The 27122-nt window shown below is 47.5% G+C and overlaps 1 protein-coding gene across 1 annotated transcript in view; it reads right to left on the bottom strand.

Moving 5' to 3' along the window:
* The window catches only part of ATP8A2 (ATPase phospholipid transporting 8A2), a 464367-nt gene that overhangs the window by 333998 nt on the left and 103247 nt on the right, over positions 1-27122 (bottom strand). The window contains exons 3-10 of the mRNA XM_063127035.1: positions 26253-26352; positions 24377-24475; positions 20980-21025; positions 18914-18954; positions 18069-18142; positions 16152-16221; positions 1956-2083; positions 1239-1350 (exon numbers count right to left, since the gene is read on the bottom strand). Of these exons, the coding sequence (XP_062983105.1) occupies positions 1239-1350; positions 1956-2083; positions 16152-16221; positions 18069-18142; positions 18914-18954; positions 20980-21025; positions 24377-24475; positions 26253-26352 (670 nt within the window). The remainder of the gene's footprint in view (positions 1-1238; positions 1351-1955; positions 2084-16151; positions 16222-18068; positions 18143-18913; positions 18955-20979; positions 21026-24376; positions 24476-26252; positions 26353-27122) is intronic.

Genomic DNA, 27122 nt, shown 5'->3' with positions numbered 1-27122 from the left:
AGTTTTGCCCCAGGTCAGTCTCCAGTGCCGAGCCATTGCTGTGGGCTGTGACTGATTGCAAACTCTGAGTTATTGGCATAACCACAGCACATCATATTTATTGCCTTTATTTAAAGTCTTTCTATGCCTTTGTTCAGTAGAGCTTGTAAGATGTTTTACAAAAGCAATATGAAGTATGGAAATAATATATAACAATGTGTTAAGAGAGGATAAAAACAACGAGAAGCCTGGGAGAATAAGGGCTTCTCCACATTTAGCAAAAATCTCACACCCTTACCGGGGTTTTAACTTCCTGAGTCTTCACGGGTTTAAGGATCAGCACAATAGACACACTCTTCCCCACCCCACCCCCCCCGGTTTTTGCCAGTTCCTTCCCATGTTTCAATTTTACCACCACCAGATGGCGCTGCTTTATAGCACGCTTTCCATTTATTGTTGCATTTTCGGGGTTTTATAAAGGGGCGATTCTCGCTTGAAAATGGCAGGAGAGGCATCAGACGTTGACTACGTCATGAAAAAGACCCGCAAGCTTTCATGAGTGACCAGTCATGAGTGTGCAATAAATCACTCATGTGGAGCTCTTAGAATGTCTTTGCTTCATTCTGAAGGGATAGCAACCAGGCAGGACACTCTGTGGAGGGAATTTCACAAACAGGGTGCCAACACTGAAAAGTCTCTCTCCCTGGTCACTACCTGTCTTACCTCAGATGGAAAAGAGCTTCCTTCATAGGTGTAACAAGGGAAATCAGCAGGATGCACACTCCAACTTGAATTCTGTATGTGGCAAAGTGTGTGTATGTGTTGTGAGGGTATACTATTAGCGTAATACACTACAATTGTTCATTTTGACATTGAACGAAAACCTCACTTCTCTTTCCTTTCCTGGTCTTTCCTCTCTTTTCCCTCCTCTGTTTTTACTTTTCCCCTTCTCGGTGTATCATCTCCCTTAAGAACTGAGCTGTAACCAGCAATGTGCACCAAGTGAAACTGCAAAACACAGAGTTGGAAGTAGAAGAATAGAGGGAGAAATCAGGAAACGGTGGTTGAACGCGTTGTAAGAAAACCTGAAAAATCAGAAATGAACGTTGAATAACAAAACAAAAAGTCACAGCTGCAGCAGTCCTGGGTGAAAAGATGTCAACGCTGTTGTTCATGATCATAAAAAGGTTTGAAAAGAAATGCTGGACGTTGCTACAGGAACAACGCTATGCTTTATTTTGAATGAAAAGCCTCTTTACCTGCATAAGTTTCGTATCGTGTCCCGTGTAGACAACTATTCCTAAAACCCACTGAGTGTTCCTTATCTGGGCACCTCGTAGTAAGATCTGGTCGGGTCCAATTGGAACTGGACTGAAGAGGAGGAAGAAGAAGAGAAAGAAGCTAGGAAATTAAGAATGCAGTTCAAAAACAAAATTTTAGCACAAAGGCACTCTCGTCATTTAAAACAAAATGCTAGTAAAGGAAGTGCTTCATTTACCCAGTGAATTAATTAATTAATGTTGTCCCATCGATGCATAAGGTGCTTTACCACATAATACAAAGAAACACAGTTCCTTGTCCATTTTGCTTCTTTTTAAATTTTGTTTTAACCATTTTATTCTGTTTTGATTTTCATTTTACCTTGTACACCGCTCCGAAATTTTTCAATGGGGAGCGGTATAAAAATGTTCTAAATAAATAAATAAATAAATAAATAAACAGCAGGCCTCAAAAGTGCTTCACTTTCACCGCATCTTCCCTAACCATTTTTCACATAAAGCAACACATCCAGTCCCTCTCTGGACTCATCCTCCTGCGTACGCAGGGCGCACACTCCTCCTACCCATGCGCGTGCATTGCCGCACACAGTGAAGGGAACCCATTTGAGATGGAGACTCGGTATTCTGGAATGAAGCTAAAGTACACACGCTTCTTGTAATCCAATGGCCATCGTCGTTTTGAGATCACGTGAATACCTTTGCCCTTCTATCCGCAGGTTTCCAGTGAAGTCGTAAAGGTGGCGGTTGGGCCCCTCACATTCTATCTTCCCAGCCAGTTTCATCACGTCTTCTCTTGACTGGAGACTAGCGGTCTGAGTCAAGCCCTGCGAGGAACCGAGAAGCAGATATGCCCATCAAAGATTTACTTGTCCTTCCATCTATTAAGGCAGGTTTCCCTAACACGGCACCTTCCAGATGTGTCAGACTACAACTACCATTATCTGCAGCTGATGGGATGATAGAATTGCAGTCCAACACATCTGAAGACCCATTGGGTTGGAGGTGGTGGTTATTAGCCAGGCCTTAGGAAGGGCCATCGCTCAGTGGTAGAGCACGTGCTTTGCAAGTAGAAGATCCCAGGTTCATCCCTAGGCACCTCCAACTAAATGGATCAGAAATGAGGTAATGGGACAACCTCTACCTAAGACCCTACTCAGCTAGGTGGACCAAGGTCTGACCTGGTGGAAGGCAGCTTCCCACGGTCCGAACCTTGGGGCAAGCAGGACCTCTGTTGTGCCTTCATTTGCGAGAGAGAACAGCTGAGTCTGAGAGAGTTTGGGGAGGAGCCCTTCACGGGAGCTTGGCCGCATTCAGGCATCAGCAGCACAATATAAGGAGAGCCTTAGATGCTGGGGGTTTGCTGGAAGCAATTGTCTTGTTTGGAGCTCTGTTGCAGTTGCTTATCTGCCAGCTCCTCGACTGTCTTTGGACAATATTTGACCCTGGAAAAACCTCAAATATTCTTCTGTGCATTCCTGAAACCTGTACTGTTTACCTTGGCTCCCGACAGATACTTTTGGCATACCGACCTTGGACTGTTAATTGACAATTCTAACTGCTGCTTATCTTGCAACTCCTGTGATTTACGTCAATCTCCAAAAATGCCTCCCCATACCTCCCTCGTGGTCTCACAGGTGGTGCTGCACAACAAGCGCACATTAGTGTACCACTAGTACAATACAGTAGGGATGTCATGAGAGACCAGGGGTGGGGGTTGGAGTCCTGGGCCGGATCTACACTAGTCTTATAACGTTGCTAGTGTCCCTTTCTAACGTGGTTCTCTGTATCGGTTCTCTGTAGCTGTAACGTTATTGCAGGGCACATTGTTAAATCCTTTCGTTGCTGGGTTTGCTCCGCCCACTGCCTACCTCATTCCTAGCCAGCAGAGCAAAGCAAGTCATAAGCACACACAAATCCCTCCCTCCCAAAACATCTTAATACAAATCCTCAACGCACAGGAGCCAGCCACTTTGCTGAAGCTAAGCTGGGTTGGGTCTGGTCAGGGTTTGGATGGGAGATCAAAGTGAAAAGTTTTAGCAGCAGCCGCATTTAAGCCCCGCTGGTCATGAGTTTTGGACTTTGGACCCTTGTTAACTTTCCTGCAGGGAGCCACAGCTCCTTTGCAAAGAGGGGGGAAATGTTTTTTAAAAAATCATAAAAAATCAACCGATGACCCAATTTGATTCAAATTTTAAGGCAGGATGCATGGGAATACTTCACAATAAAAGCAGATTCTAAGGTGGAAAACTTCTGAGTCCTTTGCATACAATTGTCAGTGACTGCACAGTATAAGGCTGGTGTGATTTATCTGCTGTAGCAGATAAGATAGCAAACGGGGCGAAGGAAGGAGAACAGGAAGTGGGCGGAGCAAACTCAGCAGCTCTGGGTTGCGAGAGGAGAATTACCGGTATAAGGAGGCACATGAATCTGCAGCCACGCTGGAACTAAGAAACAGAACCTGTAAGTATGACTCATTTACAACGCTGGAGACCCAGGGTCACGTGACGCTATGTGTTACAGTAACCCATTCAAAACGTTAGAATAACACCAGTGTAGATTCCCACCTGGACCCTGCTCACCAAACTGCGGGGCACTTGCACAGCCGCCATTTTGCACAGAAATAGAGGCTGGTGCTTTTAATGTAATGTAAATGGCAGCCGTAAAGGGGCCGTTTATGCAACATTACGGGCATGGATGCTCAATGAGGGAGTGGACAGCCCTGCAGTGCTAGCCAGACCATCCAGCAGATTGCATAGGGTGGCGAGCGGCAGCTCAGCAAGCACCCAGCAACACCAGGCGGGGGGGGGGGGGCATCCATCCCTATAATACAAAAGAGCTTTTTCTACATCAGGCCAGGCAAGTTTTTTGGGCTGTGGGCACATTTGGCAATTTGAGAAACTGTCCTGAGCACCACCACAAAATGGCTGTCATGGGAGGCATGGCAAAGGACAAGTAACCTGCCCAAAAGACTGAGGATAAGCCACAATGTGCTAAACAACTCCTTTGAACCCACAGTTTTCAGCATCAACAGAAACCTATTTCACAGCAATTCCAGCTGCCACTGCACACCCTTCTTGGTGTTTGTCAAGGTGCCCGATCCCCCCACTCTTGTTTTAATTTACACTGACCCTGTTCAGACAACACGCTAAGCCATCGTTAGGCCGCTAATCCTTTTGCAGCAAATCATTAATGAGCATGTTTAAACCATGGTTATGTAGCCACCATTGTAAGGAATGGTTCACACAACACGCTAAGCCAAAATGCTTAACCACTGTGACTTAGTGTGTCATCTGGTCAGTGTAAACTAGGGATGTGCTCCGCTCCGATTAGGAGCGTAGAAGCAGTAGCGGATTGGCCTGCTCCGCCTTACCCAGAGGCGGAGTAGGAGCGGACCGCGGACCCCCTAGAAGCAAGGCGAAGAGAAGCGACCATTTTTCGGAGCTCCGAGTTCAGGCGGAGCGCTCCGGTCGCCATCTTGAAAACATTTCGCCATAGGATTGCATTGCGGCAAATAATCGCGCATAACTACGTTGTTTTTGAAGCTATCGTTCTGGAAATTCTTGTGCACAGAGAGTCGTGGATGGGGGTCATTTTGAGACCACTCTCACCTCTCTGCGTGCTGTGGTTCACGTGCAATATTTTTTAAAAAATCGGGTCAACCGCGCGGCTCAAACTGCGTTTCGGCTTTTCGCCCATAGGATTGCATTGAGGGAAAGAATCGGGGATAACTGGGGGGGGGGTTTAAGCTATCGTTCTGAAAATTCTTGTGCACAGAGAGTCGTGGATGGGGGTCATTTTGAGACCACTCTCAACTTTCTGCGTGCTGTGGTTCACGTGCAATATTTTTTAAAAAATCGGGTCAACCGCGCGGCTCAAACTGCGTTTCGGCTTTTCGCCCATAGGATTGCATTGAGGGAAAGAATCGGGGATAACTGGGGGGGGGTTTAAGCTATCGTTCTGAAAATTCTTGTGCACAGAGAGTCGTGGATGGGGGTCATTTTGAGACCACTCTCAACTTTCTGCGTGCTGTGGTTCACGTGCAATATTTTTTTAAAAATCGGGGTTTGGGTTTTTTTTTTTTATTTTTTTATTTTTTTGGAAGCGATGACAGGCACATTCAACTCCCAATCCTGATGAGAATTGATCTCCTCAGAAAGCATCCTCCTCCAATCCCAGCGTTGGAGGGGGGACTAAGGCAGACCCACCCTGAGAACTTTCTGTTTTGTGTCTCTTTGTGGGTTGGCGTTCGTGGAGGGAACACTTAGTTAGTTAGTGCTCCTGCTTTGGACTTTGGAGATAGATTAGGATAGGTTTAGTTTGGCGCGTGTGTGTGTTTGTTTGCTTCTTTCTGACTTGTAGCTTAGTTTGCCCTGTGTTTTCCCCTTACTTTGATTTAATATAAACTTTATTTTTGAATTTTGGAGTGTGTGTTTGGGTTGGTTGGGTTGGTTCCCCCCCCTTCCCTGTATTAAAGCCTGACTGTTCTGCTTTTGTGAAAGCTTTCTTTTGAAAGCATACACACACTTTTTGTCCCATTTCCCTACATTTATATTCTTAAACATATTTTATTATATTCTTTCACATAGTCCATTAGTATATATTCTCATACATATTATATTAGTATTCATATTTTGTTCTTCTTATAGTAGTGGTTGGTTCTTTTCCCCCCTCCCCTCTCTTAAATCCTGATTGTGTTTCCTTCTATCTTCTATATACCAAATATACCAAAAAAATTGGATTCTCTTTTTCTTCTCTGTGTAACTTGGACAGAGTGGGCTGCTTTTGTCAAGTTCAACAGGCAGCCACAGATTGAGCATTTTGGGGAAAGCATACGCACACCATTTCCCTATTCTTAAACATATTATATTATATTCTTTGACATAGTCTTAGTAGTCTATTAGTATACATTCTCATACATATTAGTAGTAGTATTCATATTTTGTTCTTCTTATAGTAGTGGTTGGTTCTTTTCCCCCCTCCCCTCTCTTAAATCCTGATTGTGTTTCCTTCTATCTTCTATATACCAAATATACCAAAAAAATTGGATTCTCTTTTTCTTCTCTGTGTAACTTGGACAGAGTGGGCTGCTTTTGTCAAGTTCAACAGGCAGCCACAGATTGAGCATTTTGGGGAAAGCATACGCACACCATTTCCCTATTCTTAAACATATTATATTATATTCTTTGACATAGTCTTAGTAGTCTATTAGTATACATTCTCATACATATTAGTAGTAGTATTCATATTTTGTTCTTCTTATAGTAGTGGTTGGTTCTTTTCCCCCCTCCCCTCTCTTAAATCCTGATTGTGTTTCCTTCTATCTTCTATATACCAAATATACCAAAAAAATTGGATTCTCTTTTTCTTCTCTGTGTAACTTGGACAGAGTGGGCTGCTTTTGTCAAGTTCAACAGGCAGCCACAGATTGAGCATTTTGGGGAAAGCATACGCACACCATTTCCCTATTCTTAAACATATTATATTATATTCTTTGACATAGTCTTAGTAGTCTATTAGTATACATTCTCATACATATTAGTAGTAGTAGTATTCATATTTTGTTCTTGTTATAGTAGTGGTTGTCCCATTTCTTGTCCCATTTCCCTACATTTATTAGTAATATTCTTAAACATATTATTATATTCTTGTAGATATTCTTAGTAGTAGATATATATATATATATATATATATATATATATATATATTAGTATATTCTCATACATATTAGTAGTAGTATATTTTATTGTTCTTGTCCCATTTCCCTACATTTAAACATATTATATCTTCTTATACATATTCTTAGTAGTACCTTATACATAGTATTAGTAGTATTAATATTTTGTTAGTCATCATGAAAAGAGGAAGCAGGCGTGCTGAAAGCAGCAAGGCTCAGTCTGCCAGCAGTAAGCAGGCTTCCTCTCCTCCTGTGAAACTCAAACGGGCAACTCCTTGGCTGACTGCTCCAAAACAGAAGCAGGACAAGCAGCAGGCAGAGCCACTCTCTTCTGCAACTTGTGCCCGGCGTTCTCTTTTTGAGGGTGGGAATGGGAAAAGTGCCCGTTTGCAAGAGGCACGTGGCAGCAGTGCCATTAGAGGAGGAGGAGTATCCCCAACTCCTTCATTCTCCTTTCAGCCCACGAGCCCGATGATGGACCTAGACGAGGTCCTCAGCACAGTGGAGGGGGGGGGAGGAGGAGGAGGAGGCGGTGGGCCTCCAGGATGTGGGGGCTGAGGAGGAGCAGCAGCAGGCCGAGGCTCTCTCCCCAGTCTCATCCCACACCCCTGTTTCTGTGGCAACACCAGAGAGCTCAGGCGGGCAATTGGTGGTGTCACCACGGAAACGAAAGACAAGCATCGTGTGGGACCACTTTGAGTTGGGAGCGGATCCCCGCTTTGCTGTCTGTCGCCACTGCAAACTCAGCCTAAGCAGGGGTTCATCGACAGGGCATTATGGAACCAGCAGCATGAAGATGCATCTTAAGAGGCAGCACCAGTCGGTCTTGCTGGGGAAAGAGGCGGGCAAGGCGACTGGTTCCAGGGGAAAGCCGAAGGCGGCGGCTGCTGCTGCTGCTGCTGCTGGCACTTCCAGTCTCAGCTCTCCATCTCCCATCCCCACAAGGGTTAGGCAGGCAACCCTGCCGGAAATGGGGTGGGGGAAGTATGGAACCACAAGATGGCGTTTTCCAACGCCCTCCCAGATCACCACGTCAATCGGTGAGATGGTGGCGTTGGACGACCAGCCATTCAGCCTCGTCGACAACGCAGGCTTCAAGAGGCTGATGGCGCTTGTGGTGCCATACTATAAGCTGCCGTGTCGCACCACCCTGAGCAGGCGGGTGGTGCCTTCCCTGTACCGTTCCTGCAGGGAGTTAGTGCTGGGTCGTCTGTGCCAGGCAGAGGCACGGATGGTGCACTTCACCTCGGACATTTGGTCCAGCGAGGGCGGAGTGCACGCTTACCTGTCCCTGACGGCACACTGGTGGGCAGCCGTGGGGCAGGAAGGATCCAGCACTACAGGGACTGGCAAGGAGGGCTACTGCTGGGCCCTCCTCCACACGCAAGTGATGGACCAGTCCCACACGGCAGGGGAGATTACGGAGGCCATGAACCGCATGGTGGATGGGTGGCTAGCTGGGCAGAAGGTCACCCGCGGTTACATGGTCACGGACGGGGGAGCCAACATGGTGAAGGCGGTGCGCGACGGCGGATTCGAGGGCGTCCGCTGCATCGCGCACGTCTTGAACCTGGTGGTGAGGGATGGCCTTGGGATGGGCAGCAGCAAGCCCAACCTCGGTCCCCTGTCCGGGATCCGTAACCTCCTGGAGAGCTGCAGAAAGGTGGCAGGCCATTTCCACCACAGCGTCAAGGGCAGTCGCTTGCTGCGGGAGAAGCAGGAGGAGTTGAATCTCCCGCAGCACAGGCTAGTGCAGGATGTGGTGACACGCTGGAACTCCACCTACCTGATGCTGGAGCGGATGGTGGAGCAACAGCGTGCCATCCACGACTTGTTCAGGGTCAGGGACATGGGCGTCCACCACCTGGGCAAGCAGCAGTGGGACGCCATGTCCCAGCTGGTGGCGGTCCTCAAGCCGTTCCTGAACGCCACCGAGACCCTGAGCAAAAGCTCTGCCCTCCTCAGCCAGGTGATCCCTGTATGCAGGCATCTCCAGAAACAGATGGGCGACTTTCTGGAGTACAGGGATCCCGTCACCGGCAGGCGCTTCGAGCCCGAGGTCCGCGAAGCGGTGACTAGGCTGAGGGACGGCGTGACGCGGAGGCTGGAGCCCATCCAAACCGACAGGGTCCACATGTTGGCAGCCATGTGCGACCCTCGTGTGAAGGATGGGCTTTGTGGGCCAAATAGCAGGCAGCACTGGGTGGAAACGCTGGTGGGCGAAGTGCGGGCGGCATGGGCCAAGAGGGTGGGGCAGAGTGAGGCAGAGGAGCAGGCCACCCCTCCCCCCAGCAGCACCAGCAGCAGCCTCACCTGCATCCCTCCCAGCAGCAGCACAGGCGAGGGGTATTGGGAAGAGGCTCTGCACACCGTGTTTGGGCAGAGACCCTCCCCAGCCACCAGCCAGGATGACGCTGCAACCACCGTGCAGCGTTACCTGTCAGAGCCCATCGAGGACTCCTCCATGGACCCCCTGGCCTACTGGTCATCCCGTTTTCAGATTTGGCCGGACCTGGCGCGGGTGGCCATGGATCGACTCAGCTGCCCACCCACCAGTGTTCCAAGCGAGAGGGTGTTCTCTATGGCGGGCGACATAGTGACCCCTCACCGCTCTCGCTTGGAGCCGGACTTGGTGGAGCAGCTGGTCTTTCTGAAGGGCAATCTCCCCCTGCTGGGATACCCCACCCTCAAGCCCTCGTGGGAGTGACAGGCAGGCTCCCTTTAATTCCACCCCTCCTTGGGTTGGCAGGCACACTACAGTTCAGGCAGGCTGGTTTTTTCTCTGTAGGCACTAGGCAGAGTTTGTCACCGTGCGTGTGTGTGACTGAATGTGAGGGCAAAGCACCGCACTTGAGTTCATTTCATTTCTGTGGCGTCCGGTACAGCTTAGTCAACTCATCCGGATAGTTTTCCACCCAGTTCCAAAAGACTCCATTTATTTATTTATTTATTTATTTAATTAATTACATTTATATACCGCCCCACAGCCGAAGCTCTCTGGGCGGTTTACAACCGTTTGTCCATGATTGACTGCACGTTTAGGTGAGGTGCAAGCAGGGGGCAAGGCAATGCCTGGCACCACCACCACCACTAGCCAGGCTGCCTCTCTCCAGCAGTCCACGGGTCGCCCTTTGGAGTGCCCTGGGAGTGGAAGACGTACTACCTGATCCAGAAGTATGGTTTTTTGAGAAGCAAACAGGCGAGTCCTCGCCTTTGAGAAGCAACCTTTCACTTGAACTCATGGAAGTCATTGACTTCAGCACAGCCACTACATAGAGGCTGTGGACCTCTGGGTGACTCCATCAGTGTGCTGATTTTGAGAAGCAACCTTTCACTGAAACTCATTCACTTCCCCAATTGAGGGTGAGGGAGGTTACACTCCAGCAGTCCACGGGTCGCCCTTTAGATAGCTCGGGGATCAAATGGAGTCCTTGATCTGTGTGCTGATTTTGAGAAGCAACCTTTCACTGAAACTCATTCACTTCCCCAATTGAGGGTGAGGGAGGTTACACTCCAGCAGTCCACGGGTCGCCCTTTAGATAGCTCGGGGATCAAATGGAGTCCTTGATCTGTGTGCTGATTTTGAGAAGCAACCTTTCACTGAAACTCATTCACTTCCCCAATTGCGGCTGGTACTCCAACAGTCCACCGAACGCCCATAGCACAGCCACTTAGTGCATAGGGACAGTTTAAGTTTCCTCCTGAGAAGTGAGCACTCACTTCGACTCATGACAGCCATTGACTTCACCACAGCCACTTTGTGTGGGATGCTGTGGTCCTCCAGGATGTGGGGATAAGTAGCAGTCGCTGGTCGAGCTTCTCTCCCCAGTCTCATATGGAGCAATTTTGAGCTCTCACTTCGACTTCAAGTTCAGACACTTGAGCACAGCCCCTACGGTGGAGGCACAGCTGTCCGTGCCTCTCTCCCCAACCACTGACTGCACAGGGACAGTTTAAGTTTCCTCCTGAGAAGTGAGCACTCACTTCGACTCATGACAGCCGTTGACTTTACCACAGCCACTTCCTGGTGGATACTTTGTTCCACCACGATGTGGGTGAGGAGGATTAGTTGCAGCAGCTGGCCGTGCCTCTCTCCCCAACTACTGACTGCATAGGGACAGTTTAAGTTTCCTCCTGAGAAGTGAGCACTCACTTCAACTCATGACAGCCATTGACTTCACCACAGCCACTACTGTGGATGCTGTGGTCCTCCAGGATGTGGGGATAAGTAACAGTCGCTGGTCGAGCTCCTCTCCCTGGTCTCGTCCCACCCCTCTTCCGCTGTAACGCCCTCTTTGAGAAGCAAGCTGTCACTGAAACTCATGAAAGCCATAGACTTCCGAAGCAACCTTTCACTTCAACTCATTGACTTCCCCTTTGAGAAAAAGCTAAGCTCCAGTAATGCACCGTTTTTCCATGGGACAGCTCTCTTATGAGAAGCTGCACTGCATATGCAGCAGTGCCACGGCTTTGAGAAGCCGAGACCCATCCCAGCCACCGGGAACCGGAGGAAAACTCCAGCAGTCCACGGGTCACCCTTTAGATAGCTCGGGGATCAAATGGAGTCCTTGATCTGTGTGCTGATTTTGAGAAGCAACCTTTCACTGAAACTCATTCACTTCCCCTATGTGCGGGAGGTACTCCAGCAGTCCACCGATCGCCCGTAGCACAGCCACTAGCAAAGCCACTACAGTGGATGCTCTCTTCTCTCTCTCTCCTCAGTCTCATCCTCTTCCTCTTCCCCTTCTGCTGTAACCCGTCTTTGAGAAGCAAGCTTTCACTTAAACTCATCATTCACTTCCCCAACTGAGGGAGGTAAAGTCCAGCAGTCCACGGGTCGCCCTTTGGAGTGCCCTGGGAGTGGAAGACGTACTCCCTGATCCCGAAGTATGGTTTTGAGAAGTAAGCTGTCACTTGAACTCATGAGCCTCTGTGCAAAAGCTGTCCTTGTGTGTGTGGTTGTGAGTGTTACTGCAGCTGCCTGTCTCGCTGCGAAAATGAAACAGGCAAGTCCTCGCCTTTGAGAAGCAACCTTTCACTTAAACTCATGGAAGTCATTGACTTCAGCACAGCCACTACGTACAGGCTGTGGTCCTCTGGGTGACCCGATCAGTGTGCTGATTTTGAGAAGCAACCTTTCACTGAAACTCATTCACTTCCCCAATTGCGTCTGGTACTCCAACAGTCCACCGAACTCCCATAGCACAGCCACTTAGTGCATAGGGACAGTTTAAGTTTCCTCCTGAGAAGCAAGCTGTCACTTCAACTCATGGACTTCCCCTATGTGCGGGTGGTACTCCAGGTGTCCACCGATCGCCCATACCACAGCCACTTTGTGTGTACGGACAGTTTAATTTTCCTGAGAAGTGAGCACTCACTTCAACTCATGGACTTCCCCAATTGCGGCTGGTACTCCAACAGTCCACCGAACGCCCATATCACAGCCACTTAGTGCATAGGGACAGTTTAAGTTTAATGAGAAGTGAGCTCTCACTTCATGACAGCCATTGACTTCACCACAGCCACTTCTCGGTGGATGCTTTGTTCCACCAGGATGTGGGTGAGGAGGATTAGTTGCAGCAGCTGGTCGAGCGTCTCTCCCCAGTCTCGCAATTCAAGTTATCTGAGAAGTGAGCTTTCACTTCGACTCCAAGTTCAGACACTTGAGCACAGCCCCTACGGTCGAGGCGCAGCTGGCCGTGCCTCTCTCCCCAACCACTGTCTGCATAGGGACAGTTTACGTTTCCTCCTGAGAAGTGAGCACTCACTTCAACTCATGGACTTCCCCAATTGCGGCTGGTACTCCAACAGTCCACCGAACGCCCATAGCACAGCCACTTAGTGCATAGGGACAGTTTAAGTTTAATGAGAAGTGAGCACTCACTTCAACTCATGGACTTCCCCAATTGCGGCTGGTACTCCAACAGTCCACCGAACGCCCATAGCACAGCCACTTAGTGCATAGGGACAGTTTAAGTTTCCTCCTGAGAAGTGAGCACTCACTTCGACTCATGACAGCCATTGACTTCACCACAGCCACTTCTCGGTGGATGCTTTGTTCCACCAGGATGTGGGTGAGGAGGATTAGTTGCAGCAGCTGGTCGAGCGTCTCTCCCCAGTCTCGCAATTCAAGTTATCTGAGAAGTGAGCTTTCACTTCGACTCATGGACTTCCCCTATGTGCGGGTGGTACTCCAGCAGTCGACCGATCGCCCATACCACAGCCACTTAGTGTGTACGGACAGTTTAAGTTTCCTCCTGAGAAGTGAGCACTCACTTCAACTCATGACAGCCATTGACTTCACCACAGCCACTACTGCGGATGCTGTGGTCCTCCAGGATGTGGGGATTAGTAGTAGTCACTGGTCGAGCTTCTCTCCCCGGTCTCGTCCCACCCCTCTTCCGCTGTAACCCTGTCTTTGAGAAGCAAGCTGTCACTTCAACTCATGGACTTCCCCTATGTGCGGGTGGTACTCCAGGCGTCCACCGATCGCCCATAGCACAGCCACTTAGTGTGTACGGACAGTTTAATTTTTCTGAGAAGTGAGCACTCACTTCAACTCATGACAGCCATTGACTTCACCACAGCCACTTTGTGTGGGATGCTGTGGTCCTCCAGGATGTGGGTGAGGATTAGTAGCAGAAGCTGGTCCATCTTCTCTCCCCGGTCTCGTCCCACCCCTCTTCCGCTGTAACCCTGTCTTTGAGAAGCAAGCTGTCACTTCAACTCATGGACTTCCCCTCAGAGAAAAAGCTAAGCTCCAGCAGTCCACCGATCTCCCGTAGCACAGCCACTACGTTTCCTGAGAAGTGAGCTCTCACTTCAACTCGTCTTGTAGTGCGCCCGCCGAGTTGAGCACAGCCACTACAGTGGAGGCGCCTGCCCGCCTGCCTGGGAGCCGTCCTTGTGAGGTAGCTGGATCTGCTGGGACTGACTCCCCCGCAGATCTATGGCTTACTTGTGCAAGGTACCAGCTTTTCTGGGCCCGCCAACCCATGCCTGCCTGCCTGTCTGCCCGCCTCCCCCGGGGTGCTGCTGTGGTGGGGCATCTGCCAGGACTGACTCCTCGCCTGCTCTGCCCGCCTGGTGCCTGGGAGATGGGCTTTGCGGTTCGTGCCCAGCACCCTCCGGCACGCTTGCTCCCAGTCGTCCTCCTCTGTGCCCCTCAAGGCGTAACTGCTGGCTTAGAAAGAAAGAACCAGCCATCTTTGCCTCACTTTGCGCCCACTTATGGGTTGGTTTGCTATGCGTTAGTGCTCAAGCCATCCTTGCGGCACTACAATGCATGCTGCCTGCCTGCTTTCCCTCCCTTCTCCCCTTCCCGCCTTGCAGCGATGGTGTATGTGTCTTGCTTTGACTCAGGGGAGAAGTCCTTCCTGCGCTCACTTAGACTTTATCAAGTTCAATAATCCCTTTTTCAAATGTGACAGAAGATTTAGGGTTATCTCGTGGCATGTTGGGATTGCCTTGGAACTGGCCCCATTGAGCTGTCTGCAATTGCAACTTTAAATCCCTGACATACTGGAGTGTTCAAATTTCAAAAGTTCCCCTAACATCAGGGGATGATGGGATTGCCTTGAAACTTGGTGTCCATGGGGACACATGGGTAAGCTGTCATGGGACCAAAGGATAGGTCTCTAACGTGCAAATTGACGTAGTTGTAGAATGGGACTTGATTTGGGGTGAGTTAAAAAGTTTAAGCCGCGCCAAAAATCAGGGGATGATGGGATTTGCTTGCAACTTGGCGTGCATGTGGACACATGGATAAGCTCTCATGGTGCCGAGTTTGAGGTTTCTAACATGCAAATTGACGGAGCTATCCCAAGGGGTGTGAATGGGGTGCCCGATTTTCATAAATTCCCCAAAAATCAGGGGATGATGGGATTGCCTTGAAACTTGGCGTCCATGTGGACACGTGGATAAGCTATCATGGTGCCGACTTTGGGGTTTCAAACATGCAAATTGACGTAGTTGTAGAATGGGACAATTTGGGGTGAGTTAAGCCATGCCAAAAATCAGGGGATGATGGGATTTGCTTGCAACTTGGCGTGCATGTGGACACATGGATAAGCTCTCATGGTGCCGAGTTTGAGGTTTCTAACATGCAAATTGACGGAGCTATCCCAAGGGGTGTGAATGGGGTGCCCGATTTTCAAAAATTCCCCAAAAATCAGGGGATGATGGGATTGCCTTGAAACTTGGCGTGCATGTGGACACGTGGATAAGCTATCATGGTGCTGAGTTTGAGGTTTCTAACGTGCAAATTGACGGAGCTATCTAAAGGGGTGTGAATTAGGGTTATGGGTGGTGCGTTAGAGGGTAGAGCCGCGCCAAAAATCAGGGGATGATGGGATTTGCTTGCAACTTGGCGTGCATGTGGACACATGGATAAGCTGCCCTGGTGCCGAGTTTGAGGTTTCTAACATGCAAATTGACGGAGCTATCCCAAGGGGTGTGAATGGGGTGCCCGATTTTCAAAAATTCGCCAAAAATCAGGGGATGATGGGATTGCCTTGAAACTTGGCGTGTGTGTGTATACGCCCATGAGGTGTCATGGTGCCAAACGTGAGGTTTCTAACGTCAACGGAAAAAAAGTTGTTTACTTTTTTAGCTTTCAATGCAACCCTATGGGGGGCAAAAACGGAGCTCTGGATCCGGATCCGGAGCTCCGAGCGGAGCGGAGCGGAAGTGGGTGGAGCGGGGGCGGAGCGGAGCGACCCGCTCCGGAAAATGGCGGATCTGCAAGTGAAGCGGAGCAGGGGGGGTCCGTGCACACCCCTAGTGTAAACTATACAGAGACGTGGAAAGAATTGAGTACTGCACTGTTACTATCTCTCCCAGGGCATTCCTCTGATTTCTCTGTGTCTTTCCTCCTAGCAGATTGAGACAATTTGGTGAACATAAAGTCTGCAAAAAAATTAGCAATTGCTATTAAGCCAAGATCCTCTATGGTTGAGTCTTAATTTGTTACAATGGTTTAATTTGGTAGTTTTATTTGTTTAGTTGTATTTTGTATCTATCGATTGCAATGGCTGGTGGCTGATGCAAATAAATATCTATCTACCTACAATTTTATGCTGCTACTTTAATAGAAGAACCAATATTCAGACACTCAGCTGCAAATCTCATCTTTCCAACTATTAGTGCAAAAACTCTGTGATATTCCTAGTTGTCATGTCATCAGCTTCCAAAATGGAAAGAAACAAATTTAATATTACCTGCCGGATCTTAAGGTTAGTCTCCCCATCAAGATTAGCTGTTTCAATGTAGCACATTGCCTGAGGTTCACTGTAAAAACGCAATAAAATGTTATATATAAATCAAACTGGGCTTTAGAAGTAACTTCTAAAAAGAAAGGTGCCTGCAAAAATAAATGTATTAAAAATAGATGGACACTGGATCTTCAGGACAATAATTTTATTCAACCATTGATTACACACACACAGCACATTGATTGAATTTGGTTTTTATCTATCATAAGGATTTGGGTGTCTTTTTAATATGCACACATACAACAAATTAATGCAATGCACACTTCGTACAAAATCAGAAAACACACCACTGATCATGCAGACTCTGGTGAACTGAGGCCTTCTTTTGAAATATATAAACATCTCAAAGATGCATGATGTAAATACTACTGTTACCAAAAGCAATCTGATCCAGAATTGGCCAGTAGAAAGAGGAAAAGGGACATTGGATCGCAGTCTGCCATCGCTTACAGTGCAATCCTATGCACACCTACTCAGCAGTAAGTCCCATGGAGTTCAATGGGGCATTTCGAGGTAAGTGTGTCTAGGACTGCAGCATAGTCTCCACTGAGGCTATAACTGTGCCATAGCAGTGTAAGACCCATTTCCAGCACCACACTGATCTCATAACGTTGGCATGGAGGAACCACACATGAGAAATCACCTATGTGGTTCCTTCCTAAGGACCAACTGACGCTCTGGAAAGGAAAGTTGCTTTTCTCTCAGTCCCATAGGGTTGTGCCCTTCATGTGAAATTCAGAGATATTTACTGAAGCTTAACGTTTTATGTGACGCCATAGTTTGGATTTATTTTACAATGTTTAAATCTGTCAATTTTATGTGTGTTTGTATCGTGTCTTAAATTTTGCAAGTTGCTTCAAGGACAAAACTGGGAAGTGGGTTAGAAACTGAACAGTCATGATGATGATGATGATGATGATGATTACGGCACGGTCTGAAGGACCCTGATGCAGCACATTGCTGAAGCTAAATTGGTCTGGGTCCAGTCTGTGCTTGGATGAGGGACCTCCTAGAAACCTTCTGAATGTCACCTTGAGTTTCACAAAAGAACACGAGATAGAAATAAAATCAAATTCTAAAATGGAATTTGTATCTTCCGCTTCTGATTTGGGAGCCAGTTCTTGAGATTAGAGCAGTGGGGTCCAACCTTTTTGAAAACATGCTGTTAAGTCAAGAGTAAGGTAGGAGACTGTGTGCCATTCTACTGCACATTGCAATACATGTAGGCAGCCCCATTCCTAAGCATGGTTTTTTACTGTGCACTTGTGATTCCTCACTCATGCAATGTTGTCATCCTCGAGGGCCTTTCCCATGCTTTGCAACCATTATCACAGGTTGCTTTCCTAACAAAGAAAGTGTAGTATTTTTTCTGAATGGCATTTTAGAAGCCTGGTGTAATTCAGCAATTCCACTGTACTAAAGCGCCACTCAGTGTTTGTGTAATGGAACATACAGAAAGTAAGAGGAAATAAACCTTGGAAATAAACACGTGTAAAGGAGCAGATCTTAATCCCTCAAAGAATCTGGAAGCAGAAGCCTCGGTAAAAGTTCAGGTTAAAAGCTTCATGTAGAAAAGCCCTTAGTTAGTTGCAATTAGAATTTTAAGCTAAAATATGCTGGATTTTGGGCCCACCCCCTTTGCCCTTGGCCATGCCCTTTATTCCTTCGGAATGCAGCTCCAAAAATGGAAATGGAATTTGGACCTCGGGCTGAAAGGGTTTTAATCCCTCTGTGATCTGTACATGGAGAAGAAATAGATGAATGTGATCAGGTGTCATTCACATTTCTTTAGCTGCAAAGATGATGGCTTTAAAACCTCAGTTTAGCAGAGGCATCATTTCACACCCATTCTGTATATCTGACCTGGTAGATAAAATGATCATGTCTGCTGGGATGGGCTGCCCATTGGTGACCTTCACAATGTCTCCCACTGCCACCTATTGAGTCAGGGGCAGGAGTGCAGCAGCATGAAAAAAGAGAACATGAAGAGAGAGAGAGAGAGAGAGAGAGAGAGAGAGAGAGAGAGAGAGAGTCCATCCATACTGTTAATCAGCTAGTTACCAAGAGACGGGGAAAACAATGAGGTGCTATAAATGTGTATTCAAGTGACCTCTCAGCAAAGAAAACCCCGCGATAAAACGGCACCATGAAAACACACAGTTTCGCAGGAAAACCCTCGATGTGGCTGCAAGTTGGCGGCTGCGTCATATAAATGACACTTTGGCACTGCACAACCACTTCGGGGCAAATAAACTGTATAGACAGCCCCCTAGTGACCTTTCTGCTGGGTATTTGTTCCCTGGCAGTCAGCCAGGTTTCTGGAGTGGAAGTGGTAAAGCGGCGTTCGTGCAATGACATCAGCACATGGGACCTCCAAAAGGCAGAGGGGGAAAAGGCTGTATCCAGGGTCTCAAAGAGAAGGATGGAGAGAGGTGGGGGAGAAAAGAGAGTGGACATGGACTAGACAGGAACAATCTGACTCTGCTGTTTTCTTTCCCTGCTCCGCCTACACCCTGCCCCACCCAGGAGACAATCTTTCTGATTATGGCATTATGGGTAACAGCTGAGAAAGGGAGCTACTATAATTGTTCAGGTAAAATTAAGGTTGTTCAAAGCCCGTCTTTGGAACCCCAAAGAAGATCAAATTGACTCATGACTACATCAAATAGGAACTAATTCCCATAATACCTTAAAAAAATAGTTCTCACCTCTTTCCACATAATGTTCTGCCATGTCCCATTTCTTAAAACTGGGGGAGGAAAAGAGAATTGCATTGCTGTTGTTTTCCAAAAACGACCATCACTGATTAATGTGTCCTATATGACGGATTGAACTACAAGTGATTTTTCTGGATGGCCAATCTAGGAAAGAAGTGGCTGGTGGAAGGTCAAGACCCTAACTAGCATCTCCCCAAGGTGTCATGGGAACATAAGTAGCTGCCTTCTAACGAGTCAGGAAATTGGTCTATCTGGCTCAGCATCATCTTCAGCAGGGATGGAGAGCATGGGATACTCCAGATGTTGTTGTACTGCAACTCCCGTGGTTGTAGCTGCAGTCCACCAACATCTGGACACACCAACCCTAACACATTCCCCAACCCTGAACTACAGGCTGCAACTCTCCAAGGTTCCAGACGAGGGTCTGTCCCAGCCCTACCTGAAGATCCCAGGGACTGAACATGGGATCTTCTGCATGTTCAACCCCAGCCTCCTCCAACCTGGTGCCCAGCATGGCAAATAGTCAGGAATTCTGGGAGTTGTAGTCCAAGACATCTGGAGTGCCCCATGTTGGATTAGGCTGGTCTATTGCTATGGCTTTCTTTTTTCATTAGATTTGCAACACCTTAAGGGGTCAGATTTGGACTGGCAGCTGCTTGGGTGCTTCCAAAAATGGCTTTCATTAGGCAAACACCCTGCTTCATTCATGGATTTTTTTATAGGGTGAGGTCCAGATGACATCCTCTTCCATCTGCCACCCTCTGATGCTTTCCCATCACTTTCCCATCTTTTTTCTTACTACTGAAGATCCATTTAGAAGGGAAAGATAGAAGAGTTTCATAACATCTTTTGACTGGTAGCCATCCTAATCCCACATTTTTTTCTGTTACATTTATATCCTCACTTTCCTTCAAGGACTCCAAGGTCATCCTCTTCTCCATTTCATCTTCACAACAACCCTGAGAGGTAGGTTATGCTATGAGTCATTGACTGGCCCCAAATCTCCCAGTGAGTTTTATGGCTAAGTGCAGACTAGAACCTGGGCCTCCTGAGTCCCAGTCCAACATGCTAAGAGTGCAATCTTATGCATGTTCAGACAGAAAAAATGTCCTGCAACTCCCAGCATGCTCCAGCCAGCCATACCTAAACATGCATAGGATTGCACCCTAACCAGTATACTGCACTGGCGCCCAGTGATTTTATGAATGTAGCCTGTCCAGATCCCAGTTTAATCAGCAAAATAAAGATGCCACATAAAAAGTGTGCGCTGAATATTGCCATCGAAAGTGCATTGCCGGGGGTTGTGTGTATGGCATAAACTCTTATGCTGCAAAAGCATCAGTGAAGTCAATATCTTAATTTTAAAAATGAGCATTTTCACTCATTGCATAATTCAGCATAATTATTACAATCTCAGATGTGGACTGCCATACAAAAAACACTTAAGGGAACTGATCTAAATATACTAAAGTGGTTCACATACAATAAACTATTCCACGTAATTGGACATGCAGTAAATATTCCAGGCAAGCACCACAACCCATTGAATGCTCCTACCCAACTGATGTGCTTTGTACCTGTGAGAATTTGAGATAATAGCGCTGCGTGAGAGGGCATAATAATCACCCATTTTCATTTCCTTAGAAATGAACCAGCCATTGCCCATGACAATACAGCCAATAAAACAAAAGGACATAAATACAAAGCAAAAGCCAACGATTAATACAATAGATTAAAGAGGGATATGACAAGTCCTCACAGAATTCATAACCAGGATTGTGTAATGTAGATTAGGGACCCCCTCAACACAGCTTAATCACCAGCCACCAACACCGTTGATAATAATTAGGCAAAAGATAAAATCCCCGATCACGACTAACTACCACCAAGTCGCATTTAAAGACTCGGTTCTTCCAAATCCTTTACTTTGCAGATCCCATTATTGGAATTGACTTATAAATCGCAGATCATTAAACCAAAGGGAATGATTCTCTCGGCAGGTTGTGACTTTTCCTATCGCATATTTTCGATGAAAAGAAATGAAAACAGGAGCTTACCCACGGTCTTCTTTTTGTTCACCGTGCTGTCCGCCTTGTGTCTTTTCTATTGCAAAGTCAAAGGACAAATATTCTGTTAGTTAGAGGAACACAGTGAAAGGTGGTCTGGAAGGCTAAAGAGGGGGGCAGGATCTCAGACTCGGGGAGGGGGGCTGGAGTCATAACCTGGCTCTCCAGGGTTCCCAAGTGGCCACACCCCTTTCTCTTGGCTCCTCCCCATTCCCCCAACACCTACCATTTGGTCGTTTTCTGGTTTTCGTGAAACTCCCCCACCCACCCCCCAATGCTAAAAGGTTGTAATGCCCCTCCTAAAGCTTAGTTACTGGCAGTAAGAGCTTTAAGCTAAAACAGGCTGGTATTTGGGGCTGCTTTTGCCTTTTGAGGGCCCTTCTGCCCCCACCCACCCCTATGGAATGTGGCCCCAGAGCGCTTCCCTGAAATGGAATTCGGCTCTCAGGTTGAAAGACGTTCAAGACGCTTGGGATAAAGAAACACAGAAAGACTGAAAAGCAAGAAAGCCTCTATTGTGTTTAAGGGCATGACATTTCCTACTGTTGCAATAGTCTGAAAGGTACTATTTCCAACAAGCTCAAAATGAAACAGCAGTTTAACTCCTTGAAAGTATGGATCGGCAAATACACACCATAGATCTTTGTAGTATCTTGGTAAGCCCTTTATTTATTTATTAATTATTTATTGATTGCATTTCTATACCGCCCAATAGCCAAAGCTCTCTGGGTGGTTTAACATCCCGCAAGGGAAGTCAACAGTGTTATCCCCACATTGCAGTTGGTGGAATGAGGGGGAAAGAACAGCGGCTCTCTTTAGTGCTGGTAACTGGGAAAATACTCAACTCGTACGTATTTTAAACAGCTTTCACTTTAAAGGTCCCCCACAGCCTATTAGGTTAAAAACAGGCAAGAACTGTTAAGCACTATATTAAACTAACTGATTGTAGCCGTTTTAAATTGTTCTTTCCACTTGCAATATCTTAGAATGCACAGTGCTTTCCAGTCCATATTTCTTTTTTTTCACACAACGACCCTACAAGGTAAGTGAATAATAATGTTATTTTACCGATGGGAACTGAAGCTAAGAGAGCAATCCTATGGTGCCTGGGCAAGTGCCCCAGAGACAATAGGGCTGCTCAGATTCCCCCTTCTGAGGTCAGGGACAATGCTCCGACCTCAGAAAGGGGAGTCAGCAATCTGACCCCCTCCCCCACCCTGTCATAGCTGGTGCACAAAGAACCACTCCAGCTGCCCTCTGAGGTCAGAAAATCAACCTCCAAGGAGGAAGAGGAAAGGGGAGATTCCGGTGGGTGGGGTCAGAGGAGATGAGAGAGGCCAGGGGGCTGTCTTCATGGCACCAGGTTGGCGGTGCCTCCCTCCTCAACCCCATGCTTTCCCTCTCCCGGGGCAGTGTGGAGTAATAACGATGCTGAGAAAGGAACGCAGGGTTTCTGGGTAGCCATCCGGGTCCCAAAGCTGCCCCCGCCCTCTTCCTAGTGGAAGGCGACCAATCGCTGATTGCCTTCCACCAGGCTCCGCCCCCGGAGTGTCCACAGAGTGACTTTACAAGGCAGAAGCACCGACTTTTTCAAAACACAGCATTGTGGGGAAGCCCTGCGGTGGCTGCGAACCTGCACCTGCGTCGTCTAACCAACAGGGCACGAATCCTCAGCCAACACAGGGCTTTCCCCACATGTATTCAGACACCAAGATACGAGTTATCCTCAGCCTCCTCCAACCTCCTCCCCTTCCATTCCGAAGCACTCTTGCTAGATGGGCTAAAAAGCCCATCTAGTGAAATCTGCAGGGCAGGAAGACAGGGAGGCAAATACCAGACTGCCTTGGATGATTGGACACCTCTAAATTTGGGGTCTTCCAATCACTGAGGGCACAATCCTATCACCTGCACCCTAAGAGATGCTTTTGGTTTGGCAAAGGCCACCTTGGAAGTTCTGCAAGAAGCAGCCATCTGAATCCAGTCTCCCATGTTCAGAGTTGACCTTTCATTCCGCTGGAACATCGGGGGACCATTTCTAACATGCAAAGATTTTCCAGTTCAACTCTTCAGTCTGCAAAATCGTTAACTGTGGGAGCAGCTTGGAGTGACATTTAACCTACAATGCACTGCTGTACCTTTGCATTTCCGACTTAAGAAAATAAAAAATAAATACGAGACCCTGCCAGGAACTCCAAAGCGGTGCAGACACGGTGGAGCCCCACAGCAGAAACGTCTGAAGGGACAGATGATTTCAGTGGCATAACTTCACTAGTGTTCAATAATGGGACTTTCAAATTCTGTCTCAAGGTAAAGAACTGCTTTGTCTGCCAAGAAATACTAAATGAATTAGGCCAGGATCCAAAGGGGCATATAGAGAGTTTCTGCGGACACAGAAGAACGTCTGAGGCCATTCTTGAAAAGAAAAGAGAAGAAAAGAAAAGAAGACCGCAGTCCCACACCACCTGAGTACCTGCTCCCAAAACTCAGGGGACCTTGAAGAGTAGTCTCTGATACAGTTGTGGGAGCTTAAGACCCAGTCTGGCCCGCTTTCATTGGCTGCCTGTATGTTTCCAAGCCTGATTCAAGGTGCTGGTTTTAACTTATAAAGCCTTACATGGCTTGGGACCACAATACCTGATGGAACGCCTCTCCCAACATGAACCTACCCGTACACCCATACACCACGCTCAACATCCAAGGGCCTCCTCGGGTGCCTACTCTGAGGGAAGCTCGGAGGACGGCAATAAGAGAGAGGGCCTTTTCTGTGGTGGCCCCACAATTGTGGAACAATCTCCCTGATGAGGCCCACCTGTCGCGACATTGTTATCTTTTTGGTGCCTGGTCAAGGCTTTTCTCTTCTCCCAGGCATTTAGCAATATCTTATTAGCCTGGGTTTGATTTTGTATGTTTTGTGGTTTTAAATAGTATGTTTTTGTGATTTAATTTTTTTTATATGGTTTTTAAGTGTTTTATCCGATGTAAACCGCCCAGAGAGCGTTGGCTATGGGGCGGTATACAAATGTAATAAATAATAATAATAATAATAATAATAATAATAATAATAATAATAATAATAATAATAATAATGCAGCTATTGAAGCACTGGTGCATGCATAGAAGTACATGGAGGGGATGGGTTGTAGCTTTACAGGAGGGGCCTTGGCTCAGTGATAGAGCACCTGCTTTGCATGCAGAAGGCCCCAGGTTCAATCCCTGGCATCTCCACATAGGGCTGGAAAAAAACCACCTGCCTGGAACTGTGGAGAGCAGCAGCCAGTCAGCACTGGCAACACTGGCAACATAAGACAAAGGTCTGACCCTCGCTTGCTGAGACGGTGGATGGAAAAACTGTGGGCCCATTTCCTCCGAATGCCTATGGTATACTTACATAGTCTTCTATAATCTCCTTGATGCCAGCAACTGTTAGAATGAATAGCAATGGCACCAAGGTGGTATATCTTCCAGTGGGGGAGACATCTGGAATTTGCTGAAAGGGAAAACAAAAAACAGCAGCACATGTAAAAGATTATTATTATTATTATTATTATTATTATTATTATTTATTTATTTATTTATATAGCACCATCAATGTACATGGTGCTGTACAGAATAAAACAGTAAATAGCAAGACCCTGCCGCATAGGCTTACATTCTAATAAAACCATAGTAGAACAATAAGGAGGGGAAGAGAATGCAAACAGGCACAGGGTAGGGTAAAACTAACAGTATAAGATGATTCTGAGCATGACTACAGTCAATGAAGTTCTTATACTGCGAATATATGGACATGTAAATGCTTGCACGACAACAGCCCCAACGACATATCTTAAAAGGAAAGCAGCTTCAGGAGGGAGGAGTGTGTGTGTGTCAGGCGGGGGGATTAGAGAGGAGAAGTGATGAGGGAGGGGTGTCATCTTATTCCTCCTTGCTGCTTCCCTGCTCCAAATCACCCCCGGTTCCCTGCTGCTTTCCCTTCTCAGGGTTCTAAACACAAAGGAAGTAAGGCTTGGCAGGGTGATTTGGAGCAGAGAAATTCTATGTGAGGCAAGGGCCAAGCATCCCCTCCCAGCTGCCCCTTCTCCATCCTAAAGCAGTAAAGGCTGATGTCAGTGGGGCAGTGAATCACCTTGGATAGCTCCTTTAGAGTTCTGACTGGTCCTGACTGAAACCCGGAGCAGATTTCCTGCCCCACTGACAGTAGAGCCACCAGCCTCCAGTGCAAGAAGCACCTCTTTGGAAACCCTCCCCCCACCACTTAAAAAACCCTAACATAAACCAGCATCAAGACTCTGCTACATACATTTGGTGAAGCATCACATTAACCCCCAATATTGGGATCTATCCTACCAAATTGCACAGGAACTCAGAGCTCTCTTTAGGCCAGCCTTTCTCAACTTTGGGTCCTTGAAGACATTGTTGGACTACAATTCCCATCATTCCCAGCCAGCATGGCTGAGGCACAGGGGCAATGGGAATTGCCATCTGGGGGCCCAAGGTTGAGAAAAACTGCTTTAGCCAGCAAAAGGAACAGGGGGAGAGGGTGCAACTTTGGCTCCTGTGATTGACCGAGTGGGTCTGTTGCGGATACAGCTCTGCCTTCTAGCTTCAGGCTTGCAAACACAGGCTTGCAAAGAGAGGTCCACCTTCTTGCTTCAGGCTTAAACCAGTGACCTCAGCCAAGCCACAAGCTGGAGAACACACCCTCCAGGTCCAGATGTACAGAAGCTACCACTGCTGCAGCCCAGCTGTGGCACTATTGCATCCAACAATGACAGGTTGAAAGCGTTAAGCACTGATCATTGTTCTATACCAGTATTCCCCAAGGTGCGTTGGCCAAATAGCCATGCTAGCTAGGAGGATGGATCTGTAGTGGAACACAATCTGTATAGAACAGGTTGGGGGGTTCTATACATTAAACTCAGCTTCATAGCACCTGTCCTCAGCGTACTAGTGCTAACATTCAAATGAACTAGGCAGTGTGGACACATCACCTGGATGTATTCTTTGGAATGGGTTCAGTGTAGCATGCCTGGAGCATTGTCAGTGCTACAGGAACAGGTACTCCCAGACTTGCCTTCTCCAACCTGGTGCCCTCCAGATGTGTTGGACTACAACTCCTACCACAGTCCAACACATGCTTGGAGTTGTAGTCCAGCGCATCTGGAGGGCACCAGGTTGGGGGAGGCTGTCCCATACAGGTCACATGTCCTTATCTTAAATGCAGCTTCACGTTTGGTTGTTTTACTTGAGCTACAGCAACCCACCTGCAGTAAGGCAATGAAGAGGAAGAAAGCATTAGCAGCTTTTCTGATCTGCTCGTACAAGAATCGAGGTAGAAATGTCACCACACTGTACTTGGCTGTGCTGTAAGTTTTCAGGAAAAAGAAAATGAAGACTTTGGTTAAAAAGGCAACAAGAAGAACAAAAGCATAAACAAAAACAAAAAACAGGACCAATTGATTTGACATTAAATTGAACCAGGGGTCTGCACCCAACGAATGAGCTGGCAATTTCAAACCAGTATGTGAACCCCCAGCCATCTCCACTTCCATGGCTCCATAGTTGGAAAGAAAGGGCGTGTGGCTTTCTGGAGAACTCCAGAGGGCCAGGTTTGGCCTGCAGGGCTGAGGCTCAACCAGTGTAGACAGGTGGCTCCAATGACAGTGGGGCTGTGAATCCATTCTGGGTTGCAGTCAAAGCTATCCAAGGTGCTGATCCCTATCCTCAAACTGCATCAGACACCTTGGATAGCTCCTTTAAAGTTCTGGCCAGCTCTGACTGAAACCCAGAACAGATTCACAGCTCCACTGACATTGGAGCCACCAGCCTACACTGGGTTCAACACTCCTGACCCTAATCCCGCAGTTGCTGCATGGAAGCTGCTGGTTCAACAGCTCCATGGACTAGCTCCTAAGTCTTGCAGCCTTCTGGACAGCTCTGCACTTGGCCCCTGTGACTTTGCATTAACATTGCTGGATAGCTCCTCTGCCAGATTTCATTGGCTCGGCTAGATTTCTGTCGTGTTTCTCAAAACCTCCCGCCTTCTTGGCAGAAATAACAAGGCCTGCTAAGTAATCCACAAAGCTTTATTCAAGCAATAACATCTCTTCCCACTTGAAGAGAGTCTAATCTCT

The sequence above is a fragment of the Elgaria multicarinata genome, chromosome 5 (genome assembly GCF_023053635.1).
Source record: "Elgaria multicarinata webbii isolate HBS135686 ecotype San Diego chromosome 5, rElgMul1.1.pri, whole genome shotgun sequence".
Taxonomy (NCBI): Eukaryota; Metazoa; Chordata; class Lepidosauria; order Squamata; family Anguidae; genus Elgaria; species Elgaria multicarinata.
Note: the sequence above shows the minus strand (reverse complement) of the source record. Positions and strands in the feature narration are given on the sequence as shown.